The 22,396-nt window shown below is 43.1% G+C and overlaps 1 protein-coding gene across 5 annotated transcripts in view; it reads left to right on the forward strand.

Annotated features, from left to right (window-relative positions):
* The window catches only part of MYOF (myoferlin), a 142,396-nt gene that overhangs the window by 92,370 nt on the left and 27,630 nt on the right, over window positions 1-22,396 (forward strand). For 3 of the 5 annotated variants that reach the window (XM_045567794.1, XM_045567795.1, XM_045567799.1), the window contains 14 exons: window positions 1,111-1,274; window positions 3,488-3,602; window positions 5,752-5,857; window positions 7,042-7,187; window positions 9,233-9,406; window positions 10,309-10,417; window positions 11,465-11,542; window positions 13,438-13,619; window positions 13,714-13,872; window positions 13,992-14,090; window positions 14,995-15,156; window positions 17,127-17,292; window positions 19,019-19,095; window positions 21,230-21,286. In XM_045567794.1, coding sequence (XP_045423750.1) covers window positions 1,111-1,274; window positions 3,488-3,602; window positions 5,752-5,857; window positions 7,042-7,187; window positions 9,233-9,406; window positions 10,309-10,417; window positions 11,465-11,542; window positions 13,438-13,619; window positions 13,714-13,872; window positions 13,992-14,090; window positions 14,995-15,156; window positions 17,127-17,292; window positions 19,019-19,095; window positions 21,230-21,286 — 1,794 coding nt within the window. The remainder of the gene's footprint in view (window positions 1-1,110; window positions 1,275-3,487; window positions 3,603-5,751; window positions 5,858-7,041; window positions 7,188-9,232; window positions 9,407-10,308; window positions 10,418-11,464; window positions 11,543-13,437; window positions 13,620-13,713; window positions 13,873-13,991; window positions 14,091-14,994; window positions 15,157-17,126; window positions 17,293-19,018; window positions 19,096-21,229; window positions 21,287-22,396) is intronic. The other 2 variants (XM_045567796.1, XM_045567797.1) reach the window with 1 other exon arrangement.

Raw genomic sequence — 22,396 nt, forward strand, 5'->3', positions numbered from 1 at the left:
CCACCCCCCCAGAATTCAGTTCTTTGCAAAATTTCCCCTCACAATTTCTGGGGGTCTGTGAGGTGCTTGCTCATGAATCCTTGTTTTGTGCTGTCCTGCCTCACCGCTGCTGGCTACAGGCCACCGCCCTCAAACCCACTGGAGGCTGCCTGAAGCTCATCTTCCCTGTAGGCTCAGAGCCAGCCTCTGAGACAAGCACTACTGTGTCCTCTTGATCCCAGTTTCCTAATCAGGCCCCTATTCGAATCTCCTTCCTCGTCTTTCAGCCAATAGCTTTTCTATGGCTCGTGCAAATCATCTTCTCAGTGGGTTCATCAGTAGAAAAAATGGAAATTCCAGTTTGAGCCCAAAGAATCACACTCACCACACGGGCAAATTTCTACCCTTTCTATGGTTGAGATAGTGGCGAGCAGACCATCGTAAGTTAATAAATTCTAACTTGGAAAGGAATGCCCTAGAAACCAGTGTCTGCTGCTGTTACTAAAACTGCTTCCCAGAAAGGTCTTTGTCTACCTGCCATGCTTGGGAAGGGATTAAGGCTTGTAACTTTTAGGTCCAATAAGGGGACAAAGGACCTTCATCTTTCAGATGGGTTTTTTGTAGGCTACCTGGGAAGTATACCACGAGTTATATATTGTTTCAGTGGGTAAATGTGCCCCAAGTTCTAAGTAGTAGGCTTACAAATAAACTTTATAAATCTACACATTCATAAGTGGAAGGACTTTTATAGGTATTTAAAAGGTAAGGTTCAAAGAACTATTTTGAACCATGCAAAATAATAATAGAAACAACTAGCAGGATATATCACTGTTTACAAAGCACTTTCATAATCATTTGCACGTTTGAACTACAGAAAAGCTCTGTAAGAGAGGTAGTGTTATCCCCAGTTTTCAGATGAGAACAGTGTCTCATCTGGCGTTTAAATAAGTCATTATTTAAAGTTGCAAAATCAATAAAGGCCCAAGTTAGGTCTATACCTTCTGAGTATAAAGCTTTTTTGCTTTCTACAGTTGTCTAGGCTAAGTCCTAGATGAACTTGAAGATTTATGGGCTGGCTCTGTTTCTTGCTCTCTGATGATATTTCCCCAATTTTATTTCTTTTTTTAACAGTATGAAAATCAAGCTCTCATGTTTGGAAAATGGGGCACCTCTGGATTAGTGGGACGTCATAAATTTTCTGATGTGACGGGAAAAATAAAGCTCAAAAGGGAATTCTTTTTGCCTCCGAAAGGCTGGGAATGGGAAGGAGATTGGATAGTGGATCCTCAAAGAAGGTAAGTGTTCCATTGTCTGAGAAAAAAAAAAAAAAAAGGATGCCATGAAGACTTTCCCTAGAAATTACTAGATGGATTGTTTCCATCATCATTCTTGATAATATTTATATAACTAAGGAGTAAGTCTGTGGAAATTTATAGACAGTTGAAAGATGTCATCAGTGTCCCATGAGCACTGGCATTGTCTTATTTGATCTTGACTACAGCCCTACAAGAGAGGTAATAGCACACATTATGACAGGTCTGAGACTGTACCCTACTTGAAACTAACAAGGTCACCTGCCACAGTTTCATGGATGCCGGCAGAAGACTCCTGACTCCTGGGTCAGATAAAAAGGACTTTATTGCCCACAGCAATAGCAATACCAGAGGATCAATATTTTCTGTAGTTCTTCATGCTCCAGTTCCCACAGGGTGACATGTAGAGGGCCAGATGACACTTAAACATGCAGTGGATTGAGTTACAAGAGAGGAACCCTGAGCTGAGGGAACCCAAATGTTTTACAGTGGGTGGTAAGCAGGCTGGCCCTTCGCTCTGGAGTGACACTATCTCTGTCCTCCAAAACTGTTCCTCATGTAAATGTTCTTGAAAAGATGGTCCATAACATAGGCAGTCAGTGCCTCAGCTGGCAAGATGTGCAGAAATGCAAGAGACTCACAGAGAATTATCTCCCAACAAGAAGTATTAGCATCTCCACTGTGCAAACAAGGAAGCTGAGATCTAGAGAGATTAAGTAACTTGTGCAAACACACAGCCTGTGAGCAGTAAAGCTGGGATAGAATCCAACTCTAGCCGGGACACCCAAACCAGCATTCAACTGTTATACTGAAATGCCTGCAAGAAGCACTAGAAGGTACACTTTAAACGGGTGAATTGCATGGCATGTGAATTATATCTCAGAAGCTGTTATTAAAAAGAAAGAAAAACTAAACAGTGTGCTTCTCCTGCAGGGCACACTAAAGCCTGGTTTCTGGATGTTGCCAACGGCATTAGAGCTGGCGCTCCCTCTTCTTGCTGCCTCATGACAGCACACTTGAGTTTGGGGAAAACAAGCTTGGGAAGTGGAATCTTAAGGCCTCCAACCAGAGTCTGGTCTCTGTCATTTGTTTTCCATACTCACAAAGGCATCAGGGGGCACGGGGGCAGTGGGACACAGGCCTGTGAAGGTCCAATGCTTGCACACGATTGCTCTCAACTCAGGGCAGCTTGCTTTGAATGGACTTGGGGGAGATGGGTGAGGAGAAAAGCGAGATTTGCATTGGACAGAGGGAAGGAAGGTTAGTGAGGACAGGGGAAGAGCAGGGGGAATCGTGATGGAAAAAGCAGAAGGCTGAGCGTGTCAGGGCTGGATGGGATGCTGGAGGCAGCAGCCAGGGCTCTTCTTCTCCTTTTCTGGGGCCCAGAGAAGTGATGGACGGACCCGAGTTATACACATGGTTGGGATTCCTTGTTTTTTGATTCCTTTCCGGTGCTTGATCCTAGGGGAGGGTACGGCAGGGAAAGATACAGAGGCGGTAAAGGAAAAAGAACCCCCATTTGAGTGGGTGCCTGGCAGAAGACCTGAGTCAAAGTTGGAACCTCCGTACTTTCCTCTATGAGCTGTCAAAATAGTTCCAAATCCGAGAGGAAAATTGTCATGGCAGAGAGTTAGTATGGATTTCTCAAGTGCCCAAATGGAGTTTGGAGTCTTAAATGACCTGGTTTGGCTGTCTAAGAACTACCCAGAAAATGTAAACTCTTCCCTTTGGTCTGTGTTACGTAGACCTAGCAAACCTTGAGTAAACGTTTCCACACTTGGCTTCACGAGACTGTCTCCACTCCATTTTCAAAACCAGGGGCCATGCAGGGGACGACTCTGTTCTTTTGAACTGTAAGCCAAGCTGAGAGAAAACTGAACAGCCCTGAACTGAAACAGAAACACAGAAACACGGTCCCTGGAAGAAGCTGCCCACAACACTGTTTTCCCAGTCCCCACCCTAATTACCAAGAAGGAGCAACCTTGCTAATTCTAGGAGTTCTCTATAATTTAGGTCTCCTGGTTCCAGCAGGCCCTTTCTTCAAAGGAACGTCAAAAGCGATTAGTACAAAGAGGAGTTTGGAGTGGAGTAGCAAGAGGGGTAGGGCGAGGAGGGAGCTGGTACCACTCCAGGGTGCAGATGCTGCCCGGCCATTGGCAGTAAGTAACTGGGGCTGCCGGGGGCTGTCTCTGCAGCTTGCTGACCGAGGCGGATGCAGGGCACACGGAGTTCACGGATGAAGTCTATCAGAATGAGAGTCGCTACCCCGGGGGCGAGTGGAAGCCGGCAGAGGACACGTACACAGATGCGGTGAGCAGCCTGCTCAGGAGAGCGACCCTCCCACGCGATCACCTCTGAATCATCATCTGCTGGGAACCCACCAGCCGCCAGGCTGGGCTTCACCCTCTCTCTGCTCCTGCTCCGCCTTATGTTCTGAACAGCCTTCCACTCATAACTTAAGCCACACAAAAACCATGACAGTTACTTTTTTTTTTTTTTGAGACAGAGTCTCGCTGTGTTGCCCAGGCTAGAGTGCCGTGGCGTCAGCCTAGCTCACAGCAACCTCAAACTCCTGGGCTTAAGTGATCCTACTGCCTCAGCCTCCCAAGTAGCTGGGACTACAGGCATGCGCCACCATGCCCGGCTAATTTTTTCTATATATATTTTTAGTTGTCCAGATAATTTCTTTCTAGTTTTAGCAGAGACGGGGTCTTGCTTTTGCTCAGGCTGGTCTCGAACTCCTGAGCTCAAACAATCCTCCCACCTCTGCCTCCCAGAGTACTAGGATTACAGGCATGAGCCACCGTGCCCGGCCGACAGTCACTTTCTATGGAATAGAAATTGGGCCCATTTCACCAGATGTAGGTACATGGTAAAGTGTGGATTGTGTGAATCTTTTAGGGTAAATATTCACTTATTATTTAACTAGTTTTAAAAATCTTAACAAATGAAATGTTCCTGTCTTTTAAAAATCCAAACAGTGTGAAAGGAAATAAAAAGTAATTCCTCCCCCCCGATCTGTATTTTACTACCCAAAGATAGCCATTGATAGCAGGTATATAACTTCTTTTTTCGCTGCCTAAATAAAGTTGTGTTATACATAGAGTTCTACAGCTTGTGTTTTTCACATAATAATATGTTGTGGACATCTATTGATATCAATGCATATAGATCTATGAGCTTTTTTTTAAAAAAATGCCTGGAGCCAGGCACTGTGGCTCACACCTGTAATCCCAGCACTTTGGGAGGCTGAGGCCGGAGGATTGCTTGGGGCCAGGAGTTTGAGATCAGCCTGGGCAACATAGTGAGACCCTATCTCTACAAAAAATTAAAAAATTGGCCGGGCATGGTGGTGCATTCCTATACTCCTTGCTACTCAGGAGGCTGAAACAGGAGAATGGCTTGAGCCTAGGAATTTGGAGTTACAGTGAGCTAGGATCAGACCCCTGGGCTCCAGTCTGGGCAACAGAGTGAGACCTTGTCTCTAAAAGCCTGGAGAACTGGAGAATGTTTTATTATATACACCTAATTCACTTATTTAATTAATCCCCTTCTCATGGACATTTAGGTGCTTTTTTTTCTTATCTTTGATTTTTATAAACAATGTAACAGTGAACATCCATATGTATACATTTTTATTCGCTTATAAAAGTTTATCTGCAGGAAAGATCCTTGGATTTGCTTGGTTGAGGTTTAAATATATATAAAATTTTAATAAATACTGACAACTTGCTTTTCAAAGAGGTTTTATAAGTTTGTGTTTCTAGCAACAGCCTAAGAGAAGGCTGTTTGCCTAAACACTCCGCATCCCACTGTATCATCTTTGCCAATACATGAATAAGTGGTATCCTGTTGTTATTTCCATTTTCACTCTCTTAATTTAAAGTGAAGCTGAGTGTTTTTCTACATGTTTATGGACTACCTTTAGTTCCTTTACTTATGAACTTTCTTTTCGTAACTATCAGTTTTATGCAAACTTAAGTCAATACTGCACATAATCTTTGCTCAATCTTGTATGACTAACAGCATGAGCCTCCAGTAGCATTTCCCTGTACTTGAAAACACATCTTTAATGTTTTATCCATTCTCTGATGGGTTCTTTTCTAGATAACCCCTCATAGAGATCGTTGCAGCGTTTTACAATATTGAGTTTAACTGTATGAAACTGGTGCGATTCCACCACTTCGACCAACAAAGACAATAATTTTATGTGGTGCAACCTAATGCTATTCCTTAGTAGAAAAACAGAAGGGAGTTTAAACAATTTTTATGCAGCAATTGTGCATAAATAAAGCTTAGAGATTTTTCTTGAGTAAAATGGATCTCTAAGGTGGCATCTAAGTAAACGTGTGGATACGGTAGTTAAGTGTGAGGAACTGTATCTTACCCTTTTCATCTTGTTGACACGACGGCTTACCTCTCTTCTTGGTTTTTGTTCTTTTGTTTTTTGTTTTTAAAGAACGGTGATAAAGCAGCGTCACCCAGCGAGTTGACTTGTCCTCCAGGTTGGGAATGGGAAGATGATGCGTGGGTGTATGACATCAATCGAGCAGTGGATGAGAAAGGTGACGTTTCACATCTATCACCTGACCAGGGGCTGTGCAGCAGGGCCTTGGTTAACCAGAGTAAAGGTTCTTTGGGAGGGAGGGTGGAGATTTACCTCTGCTAGTCTGTGGCACTCGGGTCATGGGGTGCTATCTGTGACTATTCAAATGTAGAATCTGAGGGACAAGCAAATGCTTGGATAGGTGCTGGGTTCGGGGGGATGTTCAGAGTGAAAAATATGCTTGTCTGATTGGTCTTGTTGATTTAAAAAAAATGAAAAATATCCAGTGATGGGGGCCAACTGGTTGGGCTTTGAGATACTTGGGGATCCAGGATGGGCGTTCAGGAGGGAGCTGGAGTTTGGATTTTCTGTATTCTAACCATACCCCGTAATCTTCCTTGGAACACCCCCTCAAGGGCTCCCTAGCTCAGAAAGGAGAACTGAAAAATACCTTAAAAGTCCCCCTATGCAGATTATTGGCATAGCTTCTGGTAGTGGTGTGGATCTTTTTTATGAACAGTAATCTAAAGTCAAGATTTGAATCAAAGAAAATTTGATTTTTTTTCCTTATAAGAGGGAATAGTGCATAGAAAGAACTAACATTGACAACGAAGATTTCAAATCAAGTTCCTTGCTGAGCTTGATACACACACCAAGTCTTAGAATACTATCATTAGCATTGGTTGAGCAATAATTATGTGCTAAGTATGGCCCTCATGCTTTGCATACATTATTTTGATTGTGTTAAAATACCGTAACCCTATAAAGAGATGTATTTTGCTTTTATAATGGTGAAATTAGGCCTTAGGTAGGTTGCCAACTTGCAGGAAACTTATTTCATAAACAGCCAGCACCTGGTAGTGTTAGGATTTGAACCCAGATTGTGTGACTACATGTCTCCCACTGTCTCCTTCTGCCTCTTGAACTGTGTTTTATTCTTAGATGCGCTGAATTACCATGAATGACTAGAGGCATAAAAAATGAAGGAGAACTCCACAACACAAAGGGAGTTTTTTGAGGAGGGAGCCAGGGAATGAGGCTGTATTCAGTTTGGCTGAATCCCAGCAAAGTGAAAGAAACTGTGCGTGCAGTCACGACAGCAGAGAACATCTGGGGGCAGAGACAGTGACTACTTCCTGGAGGTTTATTTGGCGATTTGGCAATGCATCTCTTTTGGGTAACTGTTCACAAACTCTGTTCCAGGCTGGGAGTATGGAATTACCATTCCTCCTGATAATAAGCCCAAGTCCTGGGTTGCAGCAGAGAAAATGTATCACACTCATAGGCGGCGAAGGCTGGTCCGGAAACGCAAGAAAGATTTAACACAGACGGCTTCAAGCACTGCAAAGGTAAGAGGAGAGGGGAAGGGAGCTGGACTGGGGAGCTCCGCCTTCCAGACCACACAGAGCTCCAGTTAACTAGAAATTCCTGCAGAAGCCATTTGCAAATCCAGGGCTTAATGCTGCACTCAAGGGTTCTCAAAGCATGCCCACCCCAACAGCAATGCCTCACCTGGGAATTTGTTAGAAATGTCTCACCCCAAACCTACTAATTTAAAAACTCTGGGGCTGGACCCAGCAATCTGTAGTTTAACAAGCCTTCCAGGTGATCCAGAGGCGAAATGTTGAGAACTGCTGTAGAGCAGTTAAAAGAAACTGAAATTATTTTAGCAGCATAATATAGTAGTGTAATAGCTCAGGACTTGGATATGTAAGGGTTGAAATCCTAACTTCACTTTCTTTCTCATCTACAAAATGGGAATAGTATCTATACCTATCTAATTAGTGTATTGTAAGTTTTAAATGGAATAATAATAAATCAAATAGAATAATAGTAAGTGGCATGTGTAGAAGTGTCCTTCTATAATGCCAGGTACTGAATGTGCATCATCTACAATCTGTAAGGTCTGGATTTTATGTATATTTCACAGATAACACTTACAGAGCTTAAATAGACTTGCCCTAGGCCCTATGTCTAGTGAGTGACAGAGCTCGTGTTTGAACCCAGGCTAGGCTAATTCCAAACAGGAACTCTTTCGTTCTATTCCACAAAATGGCTAACTGTAGTAGGTGCTATGAAGTTATTTTTATTAGATAGTGAGTTTGGGGGAGCAAAGATGGAGCTATAGTCATCTTTGTATCTTCCTTGCTAACTCAGGAATGTGCTCCTAATAGATTATATATTTAATAGTAGAATGAATGAGCTGATGAATGAATGAGTCTTTATTATTAAATTGGCCCATCCTGACGGGGTGAGAAGTTTCTAGAGGTGCTTGACCCTCTCCTTCCACACGAGAGCACCAAGATGAAGTAGGAAGAACACTGAGCCATCAATCAGAAGGTTCAGGCCGTGGCTCAGTTCTACCAATGAGTGTTTCTGAGACTTTGATCATGTCCCTAACCTGCCTTACTCTTGGCTACGCGAAATGGTTCGTTGCCACTATCAACATTACTGGAGGGTTGGTTCCAAGATTGAGGTTAACCTGCATTTTACATTTATTCAAAGTAAAAAAAAATAGACCCAACAATAATAATTATCCACGTGGAGCTCTTATTTCTAAGATCCTAAATGTTATTCAGTATTATTTCACATTTATTAAATCCAGTCGTACTTTTAAGACATTTAAATAAAATTTCTGCCACTATAATGTCAGCTACATGATAGCAAAGACCTTGTCTGCCTTTTTCTTCACTGAGTCCTCACCCTTAACACAATCCCTGTCACATGGCTGGGCACGCATATTTGTTGAATGAACAGAAATATTATAATACAGAAAACTGAGATCATTTGTATATCAATAGTTTTTAAGCTGAAAAGTACCATACTCATTAGTTATTAGTTATTACAGAAGTAATATACTCTGATCTATTCATTTAATTATTAGTCACGGCAAGCTATTAGCTTATTAAGGCATTTAAACCTGGGGGGGGCTATCATTTTTTTCTCCATATATAAAATGGAGATAATAATGTTTTCCCAACTACACTACAATAGAAATATTCTTATGAAATAATGAAGTGAGAAAACAGAAAGCAATTTGAGAAAGAATCCCTCATTCTTCTCACCTTGAGTATGAATAAGGTGCGCTTGCTGAGGGTGTGTCCACGACGCACCAACATCTCCCTGTGCTGTGATCGCCTCGTTCTCTCCCTGTATCCCACAGTCCGTCTGCTCCGCAAGGGCAGAGATCCTGTCTGCTTTTTTCTTTTCTTTTTTTTAAATTTCAAAATATTAAGCGGGCCTATCTGGTTTATTTTTTCTTCACTGCGTCCCTGGCTCTAGCACAATGCAGAGTAGATTTTAATACTACATATTTGTTGGTTGACCAAATGACCTGTTTTGATCAATGTAAGGACTATTATTATTATCATTAAACTTTTTACTTCTGTTTTAGGCCATGGAAGAATTTGAAGACCGGGAGGGCTGGGAATACGCTTCTTTAATTGGCTGGAAATTTCACTGGAAACAGCGTAGTTCGGATACCTTTCGCCGCAGACGCTGGAGGAGAAAAATGGCTCCTTCAGAAACACATGGTGCAGCTGCCATCTTTAAACTTGAAGGTGCCCTTGTAAGTAATAAGTAAACAAAGTGCAAATAATATTGGCATAGAGGAAATATATGAGTGTTGGATACAACACTGCTGACCCCATAGAGATCCCTGTGACCCCAGTACTATAAGACTGCAAATAGGTTAAGTAAGGGAAAGTTACACATCCTAGGTGCTCAACAATTCTTATGGAATAAATACACCATTAACACAAGAAAAGTTCTAAGAAATACTACTGCAGACACACCTGTTTCACCCAACGTTTTCCAAATATATCTGTTCCAGGACCCCGTTTCAGGTAACATCTATTAACATCCCAAACACAGGCTCCTTGGATCACCCTTTGGAAGCTCCAACTGTTCAACAAACCAAAAAAGTTAAATATACAGATGTGAGGGGGAGGAAATCTGAGGGATGGCTCCCGAAATTAGAGAACAATTCATATGGAGGCACAATAAAGAAGACAGGGAGAGAAAAAGCAGGCAGGTGGAAGGAAGGAATAAGAAAATGGCAGTGGGTGATGGTCTAAACCAATATGGTGGTCAGGAGCCATTTCCAAACACAGCCTATTTTTGTACTTCTGCACTATGACCTCAGTGTATTCCTCTGCTGCTGCTCTTTCTCTTCCTCCTCCTATCCTTCTAATCCACTTATTTATCCTCTATGTTTTTCCTTTTTTGCCCCTTTTCTTTCGGCAGCAGGGTTTGGCAAACCTGGGCTCGAGGTAGGAGGGCTGGCTCTCTGCTGCTGTCCAGCTAAGAGACTTTGGGGAAGTCACTGGGACTTACTCATCTTTTAAAACGGTGCGACTGGACAATTTAAATCATGTAAAAGCCACCATTCCACTTGTTTGTGATTCTTGCCTCTTGGTTTGTTGTTTGTTTTTAGGCAGTGTTCATTGACTTTTCTGCCTGTTACTTTAGGGGGCAGACACGACAGAGGACGGAGATGACAAGAGTAGGGACAAACAGAAGCACAGCGCCACCACTGTGTTTGGAGCAAACACTCCCATTGTTTCTTGTGATTTCGACAGTGAGTTTTAAACATGACTTTGTGAATTTCGCTTCTATAACTTTTATTTTAAGCAAATTCTTTCAATATCTTCATGCAAACATGAATTTCATTTTCATCACTTGAAGAGGAGGATTTTTTAAAAATACAGTTTCAAAAACTGTACCCTATATGGGATGAAGGGTGGTCAAATCACTGATTTTAACATAGCCTGTGTAATATATACTCATTCTGTCTAGTAAGCCCTCCAAATTATTATTTTAATTAGGCAAAACAGGCTCAAATATAAACCAAGCTTGGTTTCAATGATAATCTTCTGGGATTTTAGAATGAGGCAGACCTTCTCTATAATAATAGCAAATACTTGTGTAGGTCTCAGCACATACCAGAAACTGTACATATAGTAGCTTGTTTGATCCTCATAACCACCCTGTAAGGTAGATGATATTATTGTTTCCATTTTATAGATGAGGGAACCAAGGTATAGGAAGATGAAATAACTTGCCCGTGGTCTCCTAGCTTGTAAGCACTAGAGACAAGATTTGAACTCAAGTAGTCAAGCTCCCAGAATCTATGCACTGAATTACAGTGCTCCACTATCTCTCAAACTGTGTGTGTGTTAATATAGTAATAAAGAGAAGGAGTATGAAGATTTTGAAATGCCAAAGAAACTTTTAGCAGATAACTTTTGCAGATCTGGTGTTGAAGGAGTATAGAGAGCCCAATTTCTATAACTGCCAGAGACCTAGTTGGATTTTAAAGGTCTGTGATGACAAGCAGTCCCCTAAATCCAGGTAGTTTACAACAGGAGTAATGCTCTCCTGATTAACACAGTGGCATTTGCTTACTATAGTATTGTTTTAAAATGGGTTTTAATTTACAGGAAACAGAACTGCTTTGGGAGGACACATTGTCATTATTATATGTGCTGTTTACTATGGGGAACTAGACTGGGGTGACCCATTTATCTGAAACATGTATTATCTCCAAATATTCCAGAAAAATAGCAGTTTGTAGTGTTATATTTCTTGTAAGTAATCTCTGCCCTGGTTGTTTTTTTATTTTTAGGAGTCTACATCTACCATCTGCGCTGCTATATCTATCAAGCCAGAAACCTCATGGCTTTAGACAAGGATAGCTTTTCAGGTAAAGGAAAAAATATGCTACACATTACTATACAGTGGGCTGTCTTGATTCTACTTCTCATCAAGTGGATGCTTTTTGTCATTTCTAACAACAGAAACCCTTTTCATGTTGAGATGGGTTTGGTATGCTTGAAGCAAACTGCTCAGTCATTAGATAAATAATTACTGAGTGTTTTGGGCACAGTTGTTGGGTGCTAGAGACACATAGAAGATCCGTGGTCTTTTGATACTAATAAGGATTAATTGATTACATAATAAAAAGCGCCAAGAAGAGAGATTTCTGATCTCTATTTATACACTTGATTGTATTTTTATCCCTGGGCCTTTGGGTTGATTGGTAAGGTAAGATACTTTAAATTTTTTTATAGCTCTCTTAAGGTGACAAAAAGATCACAACCAGTTCATCCATTTGCCTACAGCACCAGGCTTTGGCAGTCTGGCATCCATTTGGGCCTTCTCTGATGCCTGCTCCCCAAATTCTCGATGCTATGAAACCCCAGGGCATTACCACCCCTTGCGCTGACACCCTGGCTGCTCTTGTTGCCTTTGGACTGGGTCTGAGGGAAAGGCTGTTGGCAGGGGAGGGGAAGGATGGGAACCTGCCTGCCTGGGACTTGAGTCCTTGCTGGTGGAAGCCCGGGTAGTTCAGGAACCATCCCTGGCTATTTGGGGAGCATTTCTCTTCAGGACCTGACGCCCCACAGAGCTTCCCTGGGCCTCCTATGGAAACAGCCTTAAGGCATTTTCCTGACACTCTGGCATGTTCACATCAATTGTGAAGCATGTTCCAAGCCTTAATATTAATCAACATTTGTGAATGGTTTCCTTTTCTTACAAATTAGACCAGATTCAAGGTTAGCGCTAGAATCCGCATCTCCAAAATGTTTTAGAAGACATTTTCAAATATTCTCCACCAGGGGGCACTCCATCACTGAAAGTCAAAGAATCCTTTCCAAATTACTTGACTAAAGGTTCAAAAATCTCTAAGTGCATTTTTTGCAGTTTGAGATATAAGATTTATCATCGGGGCAAAAGCAAAGAGTTCCATTCATATGACACTGCTACACTGCTACAAAACCAAGCACGCTTTTGGTTTATGCAAGAATTTCAGATGAGACATTAGATTATTACTTAGGTAGATCAGCCCCCAGGTAACTGCAAAAACGTTTGATGAAGTTATTTAACATGAAGGAAAACATTGATCACTTCCTAATATATAAAATTGCAGTTAGTTCATTTTCAAATATGGTGAAACAAAGTTTTCTGCTTTTACAATGCTCAGATTGTAAACTCTATGAGCATCTGAGCCTTTCCTGTTACTACTGTACTTCAGAAACCTGACACTTAATAAATATTTGCTGAATGTATGGATTACCATCGACGTTAGAAACAATGACAATAACTAGCCTTTATCAAATACTCCCTATATGATGGGCTCTGTCCTAAGTGGTTTACATTCTTCATATCATTTCATCCTATCAATACCATGAAGCAGATATTACTTTCATTGGGTGGAGGAGAGAAGATTAAGTATTTTTTCCCAAAGTCATGGAGCAGGGGTGAAGAGGGGTTGGAATGCAAGTGTTGGGGCTTCAGAGGCTACATTCAACCACGAGTGTAGTACCCTTGCAGAAAAAGACTGTGCGCACAATTAACCTTGGTGAGGAGGCACTCCAAAGAGTGAGCCCTCAGGACACATCAGGGCCTCATTTCGGGTCCCTCTGCTGCAGTGCCGGAGCCTGCCTCGGCATGCCTGTTCCTAGGAACCCTATCTCCAGGTGGATAAGGAGAGTCCACGATCATTGTATCCAGAGGAAAAGAAGCCGTTGCAGTGAGTGGTTCTGGGGAGCTAGACTTTAGCCATGGCCCCACTGTTATTCCCTTTTTCTGTTTCAGATCCGTATGCTCACGTCTCCTTCCTCCATCGAAGCAAAACCACTGAGATCATCCACTCGACCCTGAATCCCACATGGGACCAAACAATTATATTTGATGAAATTGAAATCTATGGGGAACCCCAAGCCGTTCTACAGAACCCACCCAAAGTTGTCATAGAACTTTTTGACAATGACCAAGTGGTAGGTAATTTAGAATTTCTGAGATGACTTGGGAGAATAATGGAGATTTGAAGGGATGTTTGTTGGGGGATTTAAGGATTGCTTGTTTCTCTAGGGCAAAGACGAATTTTTAGGACGAAGCATTTTCTCTCCTCTGGTGAAACTGCATTCAGAAATGGACATCACGCCCAAACTCCTCTGGTACCCAGTAAAGAACGGAGACAAGGTCTGTGGGGATGTCCTTGTCACTGCCGAGCTGATCCTGAGGCACAAGGTACACTGCCGTGTTCTCACTCAAGTGTTCCCGCAGCTGCTTAAAACACCTGCTCATAACTGTAGGCACCGTTGGTTTGAGCTAAAGGTAGCATTGACATTGCCATGTTTATTTCACAGGATGGCTCCAACCTCCCCATTCTTCCCTCTCAAAGGGCACCGAATCTGTACATGGTCCCCCAGGGGATCAGACCCGTGGTTCAGCTCACTGCTATCGAGGTAAGCTGCTCCTGTGTTTTATTGATCAGATCAGACACGTGTGACTACAGAACAGGAGTCTCTCGTATAGGGAATGGAATTTTGTGCCATATATTTTCTTGCTGTCCCCAACTTCCTTTAGACTTTGTCCAAAAACTTCAGATATTCATGGACATAGAAGGCTTATTGCAGCAACAAGGAGAGTCCATTCCTGCATTCCTGAGAAAATCTAAAGTCCTCGTTTGCTGGGAGCCAGCAGAGTTCTGAGTTTTTTGGGTCAGCTGGAGAACCGGGAGAAGGAAGACAGGCCAGCAGGGAGTGGCCGTGTACAGAGGCAGAAGTGGGGAGGGAGCCGTGGGCAATGGCGGCATGTGAGACAACGCCGGCAGATGGTACTAACCAGGCGACTTGAGGGACACTGCAAGGCTTCCGCCTGTCCAGTCAAGCAGCTGTTCCCCAAGATTTCCCTTCTCTGGCTGTCTGGCTATGAGTTCTCAAAGACTGAGGCAGGGGGCTTTAAACAACCTCTATCCTTTCTGAACGTGTGGGGGTCAGACGTTTACACTTGACCCTCAGAATAACGCTGTGAGAGACGCTCAGACCAGTCTTCCTGTAGGTGAGACAGAGAGAGGTAGTTTCACTCATCAGCGTTCACCCAGCTGTGAGACGGCACAGCCAGGATGGCATTCCTACACTCTTACCAACCCTGCTTTTTTTAGCAGCTCGGGCGGGAGAAGGAAAGGTGCAAAACCGCTCTCCTTGCATGACCTACAGGCTTGCTAGGATAATGTTCAAAGATATTCTAGGCAGGTCTGCACAAATTAATCTTAAATACTTTGCCAGTTATTGAGACAGAATTTTTCCTTTTGAATATTGTTTTTCATATGCTGGGTTTCCTTCTCCTCTCTTTAAATTGTTTTCTCAGATTCTAGCTTGGGGCTTAAGAAATATGAAAAACTACCAGATGGCCTCCATCACCTCCCCCAGTCTTGTTGTGGAGTGTGGAGGGGAGCGGGTAGAGTCGGTGGTGATCAAAAACCTTAAGAAGACGCCCAACTTTCCAAGTTCTGTTCTCTTCATGAAAGTGGTACAGTATCAACATTCTGTCATAGTCCCTGTGTGTTGAAATGTGACTGTCTATACCACTCATGTGCACATGTGCGCTCACACACACATACACACACACACAGAGTTTATTTCCAAAATCTGACAAATAGAAAAACCCTGCCTTATATCCAGCTTGTCAGTGACTTATCTGCCTTAGATTTTCACACTGTAATGATGGTTTCTTAAAGCTTCAAACAATTCCAGTGACACAGAAATATCTGTAAGCAATACTTATTTCTCCAGTAAACTTTCTATCTACTCAACTATTACAGGCTTTTGATCAACTCCCAAGGGCAGAATATTAACTCCTAGTGGTGCATGGACCAGATGCACTGCCTATGGATGTAGAAGCAGAACCCTCGGGGCCATGGCCCCCCGTAGCTCATGACTGTGCCCGACCTCCAGGCACCCCTGGGGTGGCCCCTTCTTTGCTCCATTGAGGCCACCCTCTGGCTATTAGAAATATGAGAGCATCGGGTCCAGTTCACAGTCCTCTGTCACAGACCCCGTAATACTTGGAGCCAGAAGAGGTCACTCGGCCTTTCCATTTTTAAAGCAGTTAAATTCATAACTTACAAAATTAAAAAAAAATCTTTCTTTTTTACTCTACTATTATATAAAAGAGGTAAAAATAAAAGTATTTCCTTAGCTTAAAGGGTTGGAAGGCCTAGGACCTTCCCATTCCTTTCCCTGTCCCAGTCATTTTTCTGCCCTTGATGTCACCCACACACCACTCTTGAACTCTGGGGTCATGTGGTTCAACCTCTTTTTACAGATGAGAAAATGGAGAGAGGAAGTGACGGGTCCAACCGCATAGCGAGTGTTAGGCCACGCCTCCTAATCCGAGGTGACTGTGTCCCAACTATTAATACAACAGCATCTGTAGCTCGGTGCTAGGTGCATTCATGCTCTGTGCACTTGGTCTTCAACCCTGCAGGGTGGGCATTTTCACCCCTCTTATGCCCACCTTGAGGGAAACCAAGAGGTTACACAAGGGCACATGGCCAGCAAATGAGTGGCCAGGATTTGGACAAAGATCCCTCCAACTCCAAAGCCCAAGCTCCCCTCCCTATCGTGCCTCAGATGGAGGGACACCTGCATGCTCCCAGCCAGAATCCCAGAGTGCTGCCCCAGGGCCACTCTACCCATCCTTCTCTTCTCTCCACCCCTCGCCCACCTTCCAAATTCTGGTCTGGAATCTAGCATTGGTCAGCAGGGGTGAGGGAAGCCACTCAGTTGACCCCAGCTCCTATTCCTACACAAGGCCAGAGATAGAAAGTCACCTGAACCACATACCCAGCAATCCCCTGGGTCAGCCCATGATAACCCAATCAGACAATGTCACTAAGGCCACCAAATCCACATGGAGGAACCAGGAGAAGTCAAGAAAAAATTAGCATCCCATTTTTGGCACTGAACTCCCAGGGCTAAAAGACTCCCAGCCACAGTTAATTCAGTTGTGTCTTGACCATTTCTAAATTCCACTCAGGACTTGGCTGCTAGATTACCAAAGTCCTGGGTTCGTTGCCTTGTGCAAATCCCCTCTCGGGAAGCAGAGTACAGGTCAGTGATAAAGCGTGCTGGTTCCACATCATGTTAGCTAAGACTGGGCACTTACCGTGGGCCAGGTACTATTCCATGCACTTCACATACAGTAATTCAACAACCCTGCTATTACTGATGAGGTAACTGGGGCATGGAGGGGTTAGAAAATTTCCCTAAAGTGATGCAACATATGTTGCCAGAGGCAGGATTTGAACCCAGGCAGGCTGGCTAAGAGCTCGTCCTCTTAAGCTCTGAGCTGCTTGCCTGGCACATAAATAACCCAACTAATTATTGTGAGTCTCCTGGCTACTTGGCAAAATGAACTCTTGGGGGAATTTCTGGTAAAGCTGTCCTTGTCAGGTCTTGTAAAGAAAGAGAAATGATACCTCCCTTTGTGACTCCCAGTTACTGCCCAAGGAGGAGTTGTACATGCCTCCGCTGGTGATCAAGGTCATCGATCACAGGCAGTTTGGGCGGAAGCCCGTCGTCGGCCAGTGCACCATCGACCACCTGGACCGCTTTCGCTGCGACCCTTATGCAGGAAAGGAAGACATTGTGCCCCGGCTAAAAGGTAAAATGCAAATCTATAAATAAGTCTGGGGGCTTTTCTTGCATGGATCTAATTTAATCTTTACAAACCTTCTCAAGGTAAGTCCTGTATTTGTTGCCTAGATTTTGCAACTGAGGAAACAGTTTGATTTCCACTGGGCTATGTAACTTTCCCAAGGTAATATAGTTGGTAAGTGGCAGAGCTAGGCTGGAATCCTGACCTAGTTTTGGGGGGCCCAGTGCTCAAGTGATGACCCTCTGAAGTGTCCTGCTCCCAGGTGAACATAAGACTCCTTTTGAGGCGATGTTAAGTGCTTCATGAACTTGCCCTATTTACCTTTCAACAAACAGCCTGGCAAAGCAGGGAGGGCTGCTCCCACCTCAGTGATGGGGATGAAGCGATTCCCTGCGACCTTCCACAAATGGTATCACTCACTCACTGAATACCATGCACTGTCCTAGATGCTTGGAGGACAGAGAGGGCCAAGACAGCCATGTTCCCACTGTCACGGAGCAAGACTCCAGCAGGGAAGACAAACAAGGACATGGGCGGTTACAGTCCAGAGCAATAAATATTTTGATGGGGAAATGCAAGGATGCTCCTACCCCCACGCCCACCCTCCATGAACACTGGGGGAAGAGATTTTTATTTCAAATTGGAACAAATTGCTTTTCGTCTGTTGTCTCACCTCATTAACGCATCCCAACATTGTTGTGACATAACTTGAAAGATGTTTCATTGTTATCCACAGAGGAAAAGTGTAAATGACTTGCACTAGGTCATATAATCACCACGTAAGGGATGGAGCAGGGCATGATACTTACTTTAGATTTCCATAATAAGTAATAGCTAACGATGTTGCTATTACCCATTCAACAGTTAGTTGGTTTTAGCTTACCATGTGCCAGGGACTGTGTCAGAGGCTGGGGTCTGGGTCACTCACATCAGTGCACGAGATCCCAGGGCCCCCGGCCTTGAGATTAGACCCCGGCGGAGGCTGGAACACCCTCATTGGCTGATCACTGGTCGCTTCAAGACTGAAGCAGATGTCTTCTACTTCAGCAGCTGTGCCTCTAACCAGTTCTATCTAAGCTTCCATAAGGTTTGGTATTGATTTTCCAGAGCTTCTGAAACTCATCTGCTATGTGGGTCTGAGCATCCTGTATCTCTGATTCATCCTTTTTTCTGAAGTAGAAAAAAAAAAATCCACAGTCACGAGTTTGAGCCTTCTCCCCTGCACACACTGTGAGAACGAGGGCCGAGAGAGCCACTGCACCTTCAGACCCGAAATACACACCTCTCCATTCTGCTTTTCTTTTCCTTTCCTTCCTTTTTCTCATCTCTTCTCTTCTTATTTTCTGTGACTTACAACAAATTCAAAGAAAAGATGGCTCCTTTAAATGTAGGTTCTCCAACCACCACGCCCATACCCTCTAAAGACGTGTATGAAACACATTTCTTTTCTGAGAGCTTCCTGTGTGTAAGCACTGGGCTAATTGTCCAGAACTAAAGAAAAATGGACCATACAGTCCCCTAGAAAATGTCTAAAACCATAATATGTTTGGGGGAAAATGATGGATTGTTGGGTTATTTTCTAGACTCAGGTGTTGTCCTCTCCATTCACTAAGTCTCATCCAGGAATAAACTCTACCATCCACGCTATGGCTGTTAAACTTGAACTTGGAGTAAAATGTTCACCACTGTATTTCTCTAAGTATCTTGGATTAAGAAATTGTCTGTCTTGCAGCCTCCCTTATGTCTGCCCCCCCCTGCCGGGACGTTGTTATCGAAGTAGAAGACACCAAACCATTACTGGCTTCTAAGGTAGGCTTCAGAGCTGATCATTGATAGTGTCAGTTTTATCTTCCAGATGTCTAAGCATTTGGTGAATTCAGTCAAACATCTTTTGAGTGCAATTAAAATAATAATCATCAGACCAACTTATCGAGGACCGAGTAGAGACAAGAATCTAAATCTTGCACTCAATCAGTAGTTATGAAGACACAGTGGTCTCAACCATCACTAACCAGTCACCCAGGATACTTAAAATAATACCCAGGCTTAGGCCCCACCCTCACAACCCAAGTGGCAGAAAGACCTAGACATCAGTATATCTTCAGATCTCCCCAAGTGATTTTAATGTGCATCCAGGTCTGAGAACCACTGGTGTGGACAGTCTGAGTGATATCCAGAAAGAAAAGTTTCAGGAACAAATTTATGCCAGTGCAACATTCAGAACAGGGATGCATACAGCATGCCAGGTTTGTTCCTTGAATGAAGCAGAAGTGTCATGGATTTTTTAATGACCCTATGTGTCAGTATAAGGGACACTCAGATTTTTATATTCACTGTAGTTTTGAAGTGAAGAAATTGGTGGAAATACTCAGACCCTATTTTAAAACCATTCCAACCACTTCTACAAGCAGGAAAGGGGAAAGAAAAAGTCTCAGCCCAGAAAAAAGAAAACACCAAATATCACCCTGTTTCTTTTGGCATTTACGATGAACTTTCACAGCATGTTTTAATGTACAAACTGGCCAAAAAATGCACATGATTGTACTTTAATGTGTTATGTCCATAAACAGTGCCTTTAAAAAAATCTACTTCCTTCCCACCGCGTTAAACTCACTAACGATTGGACTGAATAAAATGTGGTCTCCACAGCCAGCACCATGCAATAGTGTGCTTGAGTCTACTCTCTGGGAATCCTATACGGTCACAAATGACAATATCAAATTTCCCATCCCATGGGGCAAAGCTACTGTTATCCCTTTGTAAACCACCCCAAATATTCCCAACAAGACAGTAGTAGCCTTGGGGGAAGTTAATATATGTGAGACCCTTCCGTAGATTTTTACAACTGCTCTGGAAAAAAGATAGTTTAAGATCTTGCTCTATAATCTGCCTCCAGCTTTACCATCTCCTGTTGTCGATCAGTTCTTACTACGTGCCTTCTGTGTACTCAGTAGCCCTAAATACAGTTGGGGAGCAGGAGAAGAATAAAGTCAATAATCCATGCCAACCTTTTCATTCATTTCTTAATAATAGGTAAGAGACTACCAGTTTGGGACACCAAGGCAAGAGGATCTCTTGAAGCCAGGAGTTCAAGACCAGCTTAGGCAACATGATGAGACCCTGTCTCTACAAAAAAAAAAATTTAAAAATTAGCCAGATGTGGTGGTGCACACCTGTAGTCCCAGCCACTCAGGAGGCTGAGGCAGGGGAATTGCTTGAGCCCAGGAGTTTGAGGTTGCAGTGAGCTATGATTGCACCAATGTACTCTAGCCTGGGCAACAGAGCAAGACCCTGTGTCAAAACAAAACAAAACCCAGAGATGACTAGGCTACGGTAGCAACATATTACAAAAGTTCACTTTACATTGTAGAATTAAACATTGCAACATAGCAGGATTGGGGGTGGTAGTGTCAGTCATCCCCACTGTACTGTAAATGACTTTAATCATCTTACTCTACTAACACCTCGTAGAGGTACACTGTTGATAAGAAAGGCTGGTTGAAATCTCTAGAAACCTGAGTCTGCCTGTACATCAGGGTAGACATTGTACATCTATGCAAAGTCAGATGAGCAAAGTTGAACTTCAGAAGAGCCAATGACAAGCTTGCTGATGTCCTGTATTACATGTATATATAATATACATGTAATGTAAATGTATTACCACTAACTCGATGCAGGCCTAATATATAGGTAAACTGAGGGGATTGTGTCAAAGCTAACTGTGCTATTGCTGGGGGCTGGAGACTATGGCTTTGGGTGACATTGTCATGCTCCAGAAACTCATGGCATTACCTCACAATGTCCATGGGTGTTCTTAACAAATGGGCTGAGCACTACCACAAGAAAAGCGAGAAATAAGTATTTGGGGCAAATTGGTCAAGTGCTAGCCAGATAACACGGACATTCCTATGTGGCCGTCTCAACAATTACCTTCCAATTCCAGTGCTTAAGCAGTATGTCAACAGCACTCAGCAAAATGGCTTCTCCAACGACAGTGCATGTATGTATGATAAGAAAATGCATGAAGCTGCCTGGGACTGTGGGACCTCGGTCTAAAGACTTGGATTCTTCTTTCAGATTCTTTCTATTAGTAGATTTTGGAGTGAAAGGTGATCTTTAACCAAATATGATTGTTTCAAGCCTAAGGGAAGAATCTTCCGTGCCGTTTAATGATTTGGTTCCCATTGCAAGCTCATTATTAGAAGTAATAAAGCAAGTCACGTTGGTTGCTTCCGTTACTTCTCCACGTGAACTAATGAGCGAGTAGGCACGAATATATCCTCTCATGCTAATCCTAAATTTTACAATCAGCAACTTGTCTTAAATAATGCTTTCTAAATCATGAACTGTTTTTCAAAGCAGTTTTGAATAGCTGAAAATAGATGTGAATAAACAGACTCTAAAAACCTGAATTCAGGAACCATTGAGAAATGTAAGAGTACTTTTGGAATCAAATCCCTCTCTCCAAAATCTCAATTTGGCTGTGACGATTTAACCCTTAATCTCTTTGGTATGTGTCTAATAGAAATAATTGATGTATCTGTCTGTCTCTCTGCCTCTCTTGGCAATTCTGTTGTGCCAAATGAATATCAAATTTGGAAAATACGTAGCAGCTGCGAGAAGCATCCATTAGATATGAACTTGAAGTTAGGATTTCAGAAAGGGCATCTCGGCAGCATTTTGTTAAGCTGCCGCTGAGGATAAGCTTGGCTGACGTCCCAGCAGGCACCAGGACCACACTCAAGACCCCTGTCTCAGCTCTTCATTTTCTCAGCTCCTGGTTGTGCCCCAAGGTCAGGGTAGATTTTCCATGCAAAAATTCACATGGAAGGATTTGGCCAATGAAAAACTCGCATCCTCACATTGGAGTAATTTTGACGAATGAGCATTTATTTTGTGCTATGACATTGGCATGGAGGAAAACTAAGAGAAAAGGACCTGCATCATGAGATCGCAGTCAAACACACCCTGGGACAGGGGAGTTTTTGAAGAGAGGAGAATCGGGCCAAGTTGGGGAAATATTTTAGGAGATGAATGGAATGAAAGGTCTGGGGCAGGGAAATGGGCAGCTCCCCACCTCCCTCCAAGCGACCCCTGTGTGAGCAGACTG

Source organism: Lemur catta, chromosome 14, assembly GCF_020740605.2.
Source record: "Lemur catta isolate mLemCat1 chromosome 14, mLemCat1.pri, whole genome shotgun sequence".
NCBI lineage: Eukaryota > Metazoa > Chordata > Mammalia > Primates > Lemuridae > Lemur > Lemur catta.